This window comes from Chelon labrosus (assembly GCF_963514085.1).
Source record: "Chelon labrosus genome assembly, chromosome: 9".
NCBI classification, from domain to species: Eukaryota; Metazoa; Chordata; class Actinopteri; order Mugiliformes; family Mugilidae; genus Chelon; species Chelon labrosus.
This window is the reverse complement of record NC_140359.1, coordinates 29,890,654-29,902,655: the sequence shown is the minus strand read 5'-3', so window position 1 is coordinate 29,902,655 and position 12,002 is coordinate 29,890,654. Positions and strand designations below refer to the sequence as shown.

At 49.7% G+C, this 12,002-nt stretch overlaps 1 protein-coding gene across 1 annotated transcript in view; it reads right to left on the bottom strand.

Annotated features, from left to right (window-relative positions):
- The window catches only part of ogdha (oxoglutarate dehydrogenase a), a 29,970-nt gene extending 18,120 nt beyond the window's left edge, over positions 1 to 11,850 (bottom strand). The window contains exons 1-3 of the mRNA XM_084552256.1: positions 11,758 to 11,850; positions 9,154 to 9,529; positions 436 to 612 (exon numbers count right to left, since the gene is read on the bottom strand). Coding sequence (XP_084408382.1) covers positions 436 to 612; positions 9,154 to 9,393 — 417 coding nt within the window. The 5' untranslated portion in view covers positions 9,394 to 9,529; positions 11,758 to 11,850. The remainder of the gene's footprint in view (positions 1 to 435; positions 613 to 9,153; positions 9,530 to 11,757) is intronic.
- Between the last annotated feature and the right edge of the window lie 152 nt (positions 11,851 to 12,002).

Sequence of the window (12,002 nt, the reverse complement as noted above, 5' to 3'; positions counted from 1 at the left end):
TTAATATTGTGTTAAACTATAAAAACCTGACACGACCAGAACCAGGAAATGAACTGAAAGCTGCTTCACATTCTGAGTTTGGAGTATTTACTGTTACCTTACAGTTTTAAAGCTAAACAGTGAAGTCTTTTAAAGTTTTACTAACAGTGATATTTAGCTGCAGCCTATGATGAGTGTATGAATATAATTCTGAACATAATGAACATGACACACAACAGCAGCTTGATTAATAAGGTTTAGTGAATACATCCGTTAATAAACTGAGTTTATGAGCACGTTATAGAATCTGTATAAACATATGAGCTGAACCGATGATGCTATCTGCTCCTGAAGCCTCCGTTTCCTTCTCTCAGCTGTACCTAATAAAATGGCCAGGAGCGGGTGTGCCATCTAAAGCCTCAGTACTGACTGCAGGTGTTCAGAGTGTGCTGGTACCTGGTAGGCCCTGATGAGGGACTGGACGGCCAGGTGATCCTCCACCAGCTTCTCCACGTTGGGCTGAGCTCCAACCAGAGAGGAGAGCTGGGGAACCGCCGTCAGACTCAGAGGCGACTGGTAGGCGGCACCGGGAGGAGCGCCGGCGTTGGCGTTTCGGAAAAACACATCCCAAGACTGGAGGAGGAAGGAGAGGGAGACTTTTAATCAGCTATAAATACAATTATTATTAATACGGAGGATTCAAGTTATTGGTTCAGTGATGAGTAAATAATAAAGTTTAATGAATATTTATGATCCACAGAAATCAAGACCTGACACTGATTCAGGTCTTTAAGTGGGAGAATAAACAGTTAGCTGCTAATGCTACAGCTACAACCTGGACATGACATCACTGATTAAGAGATAATCTGAACAGTTAAATGATTTAACTTTATTCCCCTTTCTTCTTCTTCTTCTTCTGTCTCAATGTTTCATCAACTAATGTAACTGATCTAGTTTTATTATCTTCTGTCCTTCAGAGTCTGTCACATGATTCTACATCAACTATCAACCACATGGTGACTGGACTGATAGAATCTGATCCATCATGAACCATCCTCTACCTCCATCTAGTGGTCTGATGGTGGTACTACAGATAATAAACAACACAGTCATCTGGTAGTGACAGTTAGCTTAGCATTGCTACGTAGCATGCCTTGGTGACTGGTTTCATGGAGGAACTATGTTTTTATGGATTCTATAATGTTCACAACGTCCTGGTTTAAATCAAACATGGCAGCTGAGCTTTGACAACCAACTACTCCGTCTTCCAGACTGATCAACCAGATGTTGTCCTCCTCATATGGACGTTACACAGACACGGGCGATAAATCAGACCGATCAGACTTCATTTCAGGTTTTGAACAACAACAAACTCAAACTCCAACCAGTTCTCTGAGGTTTGACTGAAACATGCAGTGACTCTGATGTTTGCTCCAACAACACAACTAAAGAACGCAGCATCAGCTGGTAGGATCGGAGTTTAACGACAGGAAACAAGTCGTAACAGAACTTTAAAACAACAGTAAATATTTAAACATGAGAGAAGATGGAGACGACGATGACGTGTTGATGAATCTAAAGGCGTTTTCTCCCTGAAGGAAGAGGATCATGTTTCATTCTGTGGTGGACGTCCTCATTCTGGACTCATGAGTCACAGGATGAGGACTCATTTCCAAACACGTCCCTCGTCCTCCCTCCAGCAGCAGCAGCAGCAGCTCAACACATTTTTACCTTTCACCTCATTTCAGTCACATCAGCTCCCAAACATATGACCATTATTCAGCCTGTGACCTCTGGAACGGCCAATCAGACGACACAGAAATGTCCCTCAGCCGTTCAGCTACTGGCCATAATTTAGGGTGTCAAACATACGGCCCGTGGGCCCAAACCAGCCCACTAGGGGGTCCAACCTGGGCTGTGTAACGAGCTGCTGTCCCTAGTCTGTCCTCTACGGTTGTGGACGTGTTACGACACTGAGACCCAGGACTAAACAGCAGATGAAGGAATGTGCTGTAGTAACACTAACTCCTCCTCACTGTGTACGGATGTAACCCCCCCCCCCCCCCCCCAGCAGGCAGGAGAACAGGGTCCCTCAGGCTGACCTGTGCAGCAGCAGCATGTGACCACTAGCTAGGAGCAGAGGACCACGTATGAACGACAGCAGTGAATCTGATGCTAACTCCATTTGTCAACCCTCCACTGTAACCGTGGTCAGTGAGTGTTTGCTTCTCTTAGTGGACTTTATGTTTTATTCATTTATTTCTAACCTGGTGTTCTATCCCAGAGTAAAGCAGGAATCTATTTGTTTTGTAAACGCGTGCGCTCTAACGTCTTCTATCAGTATTCATGAGGAACCGACGGAGAACAGAAACACATCAGCGACTGATTCACTTCACTCTGAACAGGAATGAGTCACAGTAAGGATTTATATTCTGAGCAGCTTCAGTCGGACGCTTTGTTTGGTGATCGGCTGCAGAAACACTAAAGCATCAGACTGAGGTAGACCTGCACGGCTCCTCTGGACCGTAAGGCTGTAGAATCAGACTGAGGTAGACCTGCACGGCTCCTCTGGACCGTAAGGCTGTAGAATCAGACTGAGGTAGACCTGCACGGCTCCTCTGGACCGTAAGGCTGTAGAATCAGACTGAGGTAGACCTGCACGGCTCCTCTGGACCGTAAGGCTGTAGAATCAGACTGAGGTAGACCTGCACGGCTCCTCTGGACCGTAAGGCTGTAGAATCAGACTGAGGTAGACCTGCACGGCTCCTCTGGACCGTAAGGCTGTAGAATCAGACTAAGGTAGACCTGCACGGCTCCTCTGGACCGTAAGGCTGTAGAATCAGACTGAGGTAGACCTGCACGGCTCCTCTGGACCGTAAGGCTGTAGAATCAGACTGAGGTAGACCTGCACGGCTCCTCTGGACCGTAAGGCTGTAGAATCAGACTAAGGTAGACCTGCACGGCTCGTCTGGACCGTAAGGCTGTAGAACACCAGGACGTTCCTTCAGTGACTGTTCCACTTGATAAACAGACACAGTCAGAGCAGAACCAGAGCACAGAGAAGGACAGACATCGGGTCTTTATGACCCTGAGAACAGATCTGAGCTTATAAACATCACCAGGTTAATATTCTTTAATAAAACTGATCTTCAGCCTTGAACCTCTGGACGTCTTTAAATGATGCGTCTGATAAAAGCATCAGCCTGGACTCTGGACTCTGGACTCTATAAAAGAGGATGAGGTCTAACAGGAGCTGTCCCTGGACCCATCAACACTCAGCTGATCATGTGATCACCTCCCCAGTATCGTCTCAAACCGTAACCGTGTCCTCTCTGAAGGTTCAGAGCGTGGAGCTCAGCTGGAGGTAGCTGACACACCCTTCTCCTTCCACCGCTGTGTTGCTATGCTAATGCTAAGCTAATAAGAGCAAGGACACACAGCAGGTGTTACGCAACCACTGTGACATGTAACCTGAGCCGCCTCAGTGACCTGGACAAACCAGAACCAGGAAATACCTCCAGACTGGTTCTGGTAGATCTGCTTGCTTTGATTTCTTCAGACGTATTTAAAACGTTAATCCTGAATAATCTGATGGTAACAAAGTTAATAATCAGATTAAAGTCACTCTCCCTGATGCCATAACTGAGCCGTCATGTGACTGAGCTCCTGGGAGCTATTATTAGCTGCTTGTCCTTTACACCATCAGCCTGGTTCAGGCCCCCATGAGGGAGCCTCACCGAAACAGACCCACATAAACCAGGCCCCCATGAGGGAGCCTCACCTAAACAGACCCACATAAACCAGGCCCCCATGAGGGAGCCTCACCTAAACAGACCCACATAAACCAGGACTCCATGAGGGAGCCTCACCTAAAGAGACCCACATAAACCAGGCCTCCATGAGGGAGCCTCACCTAAAGAGACCCACATAAACCAGGCCCCCATGAGGGAGCCTCACCTAAAGAGACCCAGAGAAACCAGGCCTCCATGAGGGAGCCTCACCTAAAGAGACCCACATAAACCAGGCCTCCATGAGGGAGCCTCACCTAAAGAGACCCACATAAACCAGGCCTCCATGAGGGAGCCTCACCTAAAGAGACCCACATAAACCAGGCCTCCATGAGGGAGCCTCACCTAAAGAGACCCAGAGAAACCAGGCCTCCATGAGGGAGCCTCACCTAAAGAGACCCACATAAACCAGGACTCCATGAGGGAGCCTCACCTAAAGAGACCCACATAAACCAGGCCCCCATGAGGGAGCCTCACCTAAAGAGACCCACATAAACCAGGCCTCCATGAGGGAGCCTCACCTAAAGAGACCCAGAGAAACCAGGCCTCCATGAGGGAGCCTCACCTAAAGAGACCCACATAAACCAGGCCTCCATGAGGGAGCCTCACCTAAAGAGACCCAGAGAAACCAGGACTCCATGAGGGAGCCTCACCTAAAGAGACCCAGAGAAACCAGGACTCCATGAGGGAGCCTCACCTAAAGAGACCCAGAGAAACCAGGCCTCCATGAGGGAGCCTCACCTAAAGAGACCCACATAAACCAGGCCTCCATGAGGGAGCCTCACCTAAAGAGACCCACATAAACCAGGCCTCCATGAGGGAGCCTCACCTAAAGAGACCCAGAGAAACCAGGCCTCCATGAGGGAGCCTCACCTAAAGAGACCCACATAAACCAGGCCTCCATGAGGGAGCCTCATCTAAAGAGACCCACATAAACCAGGCCTCCATGAGGGAGCCTCACCTAAAGAGACCCACATAAACCAGGCCTCCATGAGGGAGCCTCATCTAAAGAGACCCACATAAACCAGGCCTCCATGAGGGAGCCTCACCTAAAGAGACCCACATAAACCAGGCCTCCATGAGGGAGCCTCACCTAAAGAGACCCACATAAACCAGGCCCCCATGAGGGAGCCTCACCGAAACAGACCCACATAAACCAGGACTCCATGAGGGAGCCTCACCTAAAGAGACCCACATAAACCAGGCCTCCATGAGGGAGCCTCACCGAAACAGACCCACATAAACCAGGCCCCCATGAGGGAGCCTCACCGAAACAGACCCACATAAACCAGGACTCCATGAGGGAGCCTCACCGAAACAGACCCACATAAACCAGGACTCCATGAGGGAGCCTCACCTAAAGAGACCCACATAAACCAGGACTCCATGAGGGAGCCTCACCTAAAGAGACCCAGAGAAACCAGGACTCCATGAGGGAGCCTCACCTAAACAGACCCACATAAACCAGGCCTCCATGAGGGAGCCTCACCGAAACAGACCCACATAAACCAGGACTCCATGAGGGAGCCTCACCTAAAGAGACCCAGAGAAACCAGGACTCCATGAGGGAGCCTCACCTAAAGAGACCCACATAAACCAGGCCTCCATGAGGGAGCCTCACCGAAACAGACCCACATAAACCAGGCCCCCATGAGGGAGCCTCACCGAAACAGACCCACATAAACCAGGACTCCATGAGGGAGCCTCACCTAAAGAGACCCACATAAACCAGGCCTCCATGAGGGAGCCTCACCTAAAGAGACCCACATAAACCAGGCCTCCATGAGGGAGCCTCACCTAAAGAGACCCACATAAACCAGGCCCCCATGAGGGAGCCTCACCTAAAGAGACCCACATAAACCAGGCCTCCATGAGGGAGCCTCACCTAAACAGACCCACATAAACCAGGACTCCATGAGGGAGCCTCACCTAAAGAGACCCAGAGAAACCAGGCCTCCATGAGGGAGCCTCACCTAAAGAGACCCAGAGAAACCAGGCCTCCATGAGGGAGCCTCACCTAAAGAGACCCACATAAACCAGGCCTCCATGAGGGAGCCTCACCTAAACAGACCCACATAAACCAGGGTCATATAGAGACACCAGGACATGGAGGCCTATATAAACCAGGCCTCCATGAGGGAGCCTCACCTAAAGAGACCCACATAAACCAGGACTCCAGAACCATCAGGTCCATGGGCCTGGTCTCCGTGGACCCTGGTCTCTCTATGGACCCTGGTCTCTCTATGGACCCTGGTCTCTCTATGGACCCTGGTCTCTCTATGGACTCTGGTCTCTCTATGGACTCTGGTCTCTCTATGGACCCTGGTCTCTCTATGGACTCTGGTCTCTCTATGGACCCTGGTCTCTCTATGTGACCCTGGTCTCTCTATATGACCCTGGTCTCTATATGACCCTGGTCTCTCTATATGACCCTGGTCTCTCTATATGACCCTGGTCTCTATGGACCCTGGTCTCTCTATATGACCCTGGTCTCTCTATATGACCCTGGTCTCTCTATGTGACCCTGGTCTCTCTATATGACCCTGGTCTCTATATGGACTCTGGTCTCTATGGACCCTGGTCTCTATATGACCCTGGTCTCTATGGACCCTGGTCTCTCTATATGACCCTGGTCTCTCTATATGACCCTGGTCTCTCTATGTGACCCTGGTCTCTCTATGGACTCTGGTCTCTATGGACCCTGGTCTCTATATGACCCTGGTCTCTATGGACCCTGGTCTCTCTATATGACCCTGGTCTCTCTATATGACCCTGGTCTCTCTATGTGACCCTGGTCTCTATATGACCCTGGTCTCTATGGACCCTGGTCTCTCTATATGACCCTGGTCTCTCTATATGACCCTGGTCTCTCTATATGACCCTGGTCTCTATATGGACTCTGGTCTCTATTGACCCTGGTCTCTATATGACCCTGGTCTCTCTATATGACCCTGGTCTCTCTATATGACCCTGGTCTCTCTATGTGACCCTGGTCTCTCTATGGACTCTGGTCTCTATGGACTCTGGTCTCTCTATGGACTCTGGTCTCTCTATATGACCCTGGTCTCTCTATATGACCCTGGTCTCTCTATATGACCCTGGTCTCTATATGACCCTGGTCTCTATATGACCCTGGTCTCTCTATATGACCCTGGTCTCTATGGACCCTGGTCTCTCTATATGACCCTGGTCTCTCTATATGACCCTGGTCTCTCTATATGACCCTGGTGTCTCTATGGACCCTGGCCTCTATGGACCCTGGTCTCTCTATATGACCCTGGTGTCTCTATATGACCCTGGTCTCTCTATATGACCCTGGTCTCTCTATATGACCCTGGTCTCTCTATTGACCCTGGTCTCTCTATATGACCCTGGTCTCTCTATATGACCCTGGTCTCTCTATTGACCCTGGTCTCTCTATATGACCCTGGTCTCTCTATATGACCCTGGTCTCTCTATATGACCCTGGTCTCTATGGACCCTGGTCTCTCTATATGACCCTGGCCTCTATGGACCCTGGTCTCTCTATATGACCCTGGTGTCTCTATGGACCCTGGTGTCTCTATTGACCCTGGTCTCTATGGACCCTGGCCTCTCTATATGACCCTGGTCTCTCTATATGACCCTGGTGTCTCTATGGACCCTGGTCTCTATGGACCCTGGTCTCTCTATATGACCCTGGTCTCTCTATATGACCCTGGTGTCTCTATGGACCCTGGCCTCTATGGACCCTGGTCTCTATTGACCCTGGTCTCTATGGACCCTGGTGTCTCTATATGACCCTGGTCTCTCTATTGACCCTGGTCTCTATTGACCCTGGTCTCTATTGACCCTGGTGTCTCTATATGACCCTGGTCTCTCTATATGACCCTGGTCTCTCTATATGACCCTGGTCTCTATTGACCCTGGTGTCTCTATATGACCCTGGTCTCTCTATTGACCCTGGTCTCTATTGACCCTGGTCTCTATTGACCCTGGTGTCTCTATATGACCCTGGTCTCTCTATTGACCCTGGTCTCTCTATTGACCCTGGTCTCTCTATATGACCCTGGTCTCTCTATTGACCCTGGTGTCTCTATATGACCCTGGTGTCTCTATGGACCCTGGTCTCTATGGACCCTGGCCTCTCTATATGACCCTGGTCTCTCTATATGACCCTGGTCTCTCTATATGACCCTGGTCTCTATGGACCCTGGTGTCTCTATGGACCCTGGTCTCTATGGACCCTGGTCTCTCTATATGACCCTGGTCTCTCTATATGACCCTGGTCTCTCTATATGACCCTGGTGTCTCTATGGACCCTGGTCTCTATTGACCCTGGTGTCTCTATATGACCCTGGTCTCTCTATTGACCCTGGTCTCTATTGACCCTGGTCTCTATTGACCCTGGTGTCTCTATATGACCCTGGTCTCTCTATATGACCCTGGTCTCTCTATATGACCCTGGTGTCTCTATATGACCCTGGTGTCTCTATGGACCCTGGTCTCTATATGACCCTGGTGTCTCTATGGACCCTGGTCTCTATTGACCCTGGTCTCTCTATGGACCCTGGTCTCCGTGGATCCCGGTCTCTATATGACCCTGGTCTCTATGGACCCTGGTCTCCGTGGATCCCGGTCTCTATATGACCCCGGTCTCTATATGACCCTGGTCTCTATGGACCCTGGTCTCCTTTGGACATTTTATTTATCCTGGACATCATCACATTCTACCATTGTGATCATTATACAATCCAGAAGAAGATGGAGATTTCCTCCATGTTGTTCACACATGGAACTCCCCAGGGGAACCAGTCACCAAGGCATGCTACATATCAATGCTAAGCTGCTACATATCAATGCTAAGCTGCTACATATCAATGCTAAGCTGCTACATATCAATGCTAAGCTGCTACATAGCAATGCTAAGCTGCTACATATCAATGCTAAGCTGCTACATATCAATGCTAAGCTGCTACATAGCAATGCTAAGCTGCTACATAGCAATGCTAAGCTGCTACATAGCAATGCTAAGATGCTACATAGCAATGCTAAGCTGCTACATATCAATGCTAAGATGCTACATATCAATGCTAAGCTGCTACATATCAATGCTAAGCTAACTGTCACTACAACATGGCTGTATTGTGTTTATTATCTGTAGTACCACCATTAGACCACTAGATGGAGGCAACCTTAAAGCATAAGGCTCAGATTCTGTGGGTTTAAAGAAACCTTCAACAAAAGTCAAACCAGTTCTCGTATTTATAGACTGAAGAAGCTCCAGCGTCAGAGAAGATGAAGAACCTCCTCACAGTGGTACACCCCCAGACTCATAGTAATAATATAAAGAACATCTTGGCTGGGCCGGTCCTCCAGACCAGCAGGGGGCGCCCCTGCTCCTTACCTTGTGAACACTCTTGGGGTTCTCCAACCAGGCGTAGTACATCTCCTCCACGTAGTTGGAGCTCGTCCCGTTCAGGAACGGCTCCGAGGCCACCGGTGCCGTGTAGCACCTGATTGGCTGAAACGTCCTTTTGCCGCCCACAGAGGCGACTGTGATTGGCCGCTGCTGGCCGACAGTCTGAGCCGCCTGAGAAGCGGTGAGCGGGCGCAACCGCACCGCACAAGTCCTTAACCGATGCATGAGCAGTCCTTAAAGTATCACACCCCCGGTGGTGATCGGCCCGACGGGTCGGACGTCCTCGACCTCAGCTTCAGGAAAGAAAAGTCCGTCCTTGGACAGGAAGGGCGAATCAAACGTCCACTGGTCCGTTTGTCCTCTGAGACATAGAAGGACAGAGAGCAAACAGGAAGTATGTAAGAAATTAATTCAGTCTGTCGTTGTGAATACTTTGATCCTGCAGAGGGCAGTGATACGACCAGTAGATCAACACTGACCCTCCGTCCTCTGAGTCTCTGGGTCTCTGGGTCTCTGAGTCTCTGGGTCTCTGAGTCTCTGGGTCTCTGGGTCTCTGAGTCTCTGGGTCTCTGAGTCTCTGAGTCTCTGGGTCTCTGAGTCTCTGGGTCTCTGGGTCTCTGGGTCTCTGAGTCTCTGGGTCTCTGAGTCTCTGGGTCTCTGAGTCTGAGTCTCTGGGTCTCTGAGTCTCTGGGTCTCTGAGTCTCTGGGTCTCTGGGTCTCTGAGTCTCTGGGTCTCTGGGTCTCTGAGTCTCTGGGTCTCTGGACTGTCCTTGAGTTTAGTCTGGTTGTTGTTGATGGTCTGAGTCTGGGAGTCGTCGTCCTCATACGTTGTTAATGATGCTAATGGTCTGAAACTAAACCAGGTAGATTTAAATGAAGGTCCTGCTCTAAGTGGGTGTTAGCATCTTTAGCAGTGGTTAGCATCACAGCAGGAAGGGTCAGGGTCTTTCTCTGAGCGTCCTCTCACACAGACATGACTCTACAGGACGACAGAGGGAAGGACTGATCACTGCTCTGGTTTAGATTTATGAGTCTGATGCTGAAGAAAACTTAACTAACTCTAATCTCTGCTTCAGTCTTGTGTTTTAAAGGAGCTTTAATCACCGTGTTGAGCTGTCGGTCACTAAAATGAACCTGCTGTTGTTTCTAGAGCAGCTGCCTGTCAATCACACCGTAAGACAAATGTCCTCACGTCTCTTTGCCTCAGTCACCTGTTCCTCTGGTTTCACCGTCAGCGTTTAATTAACTCAGACTGAAACCAAGACGCTGATCATCAGAGAACGAGGAAGGAGAAGCAGCGTCTGGGTGTTAACCAGAAGGAACAAAAGCAAGAAGGCACTTAAAATACTTTAAGGCCTAAACTGACCTCAAGGCTCCAACGCCACGTTAACTTAATGAAGTGTTGGTCTTTACTTAATGCGACATTTGCAAGTTTAATTTTTATTTTTATTAAAACATTAGCTGATGAGCTGCAGCTAAATGTTTAGATCATAAAATAAATGAGATTTATTTCCTCTGCTGTAACAAAAACACTGATGTTCTAGTTTCTTGTAGTTTGTGGATTTAACTCAAACACCTGAGGTCAGTCTGAGACCTGCTGCTTTCTCAAAGTTTAGAAACTCCTGCTGACTGCTCCGGCCCAGCATCGAACCTGTGACCCGGTTCTGTCCAGCGTGTGGGGCCTGAGGAAGCTCTGCTCGGGCCCCTGGAGGCCCCCGGAGGATCCTGGAGGCCCCTGGAGGCCCCTGGAGGCCCCTGGAGGCCCCGCTCCGGCCCCTGGAGGCCCCGCTCCGGCTCCTCAGCTGGACTGTCTCTGTGTTTTGACCTTGCTGGGTCTCCGCTCCCTGCCTGACTCCATTCTCCTTCCCTCACCCCCCTGACATAAGGCTCCGCCCACAACTACGATACCGACCTCCTGATTGGCTGACTGCGAAAGACCGCGCCCTGTAAAGGGGACTCCGAGCGTCCCTATTGGCCGCGCGCCCCGTCAATCATTTTGTCCTTTCACGAGTCACGGGTTCCCGAAAGTGACTGCCAGCGCGACCAAAACATTGTAAAATGATCTCCGCTGAATGTTTAAATGTGTAAATGACACAACCCTGAACTCTACAGCCCCAGTTATTACCCTGCAACGACGGCTACATGATTAGCTTCAGCGCTAACGGTTAGGTTATGTAATTAGCCGGTTAGCTTCACAGAAATGTAGTTTTTGACTTTCTATGACATGCTATTAGCAGGTTTGGTTAGCAGCCACATTAAAGATAAAGGTTTTAACTGTTTTAACGGATGTTATGAAGCTAACTCATCGGTTAATGTGAACACACTAATTCTCCAGAGTGACTTTAATCCAGCGCCAACAGGTTCAACGAGCATTTTAGCAGATGACCTAGCTTAGCTCTCACGCTAGCGGTGGTCCAGCGGCTAGCACGCGGCTAGCATGCTAACAGGTTTTGTCTTTCATTCCTCGAGACGGATTTTTATTTTTCATCAACCTGAAATAAGAACCAGTGTTTATGTGGACGGTCGGACCACGGAGAGTCTCGGTAGAGTCTCGCGGGTCGTGCAGGTCCCAGAGTCCCGGTTACTGACCTCAAGAAACGCGTCTGAGCGGCCCCCTCTCGCTCCGGATCCCGGATGCCCTTCGCCTCTCCCGGTAAAATGATGACAGCCCGGGGCGCGGAGCATGGGAGCGAGGCCTGTGTCGAGATGACGTCACGCCGCGCGTAACGTCGTGACGTAGGACGCGGTGGGCGTGGTCTCCTAGAGCGTTTAGTTGTAGTTTTTATTAAATAACTAAAAAAATAACAAACATTAAATTAATTTAGGGATTCGTT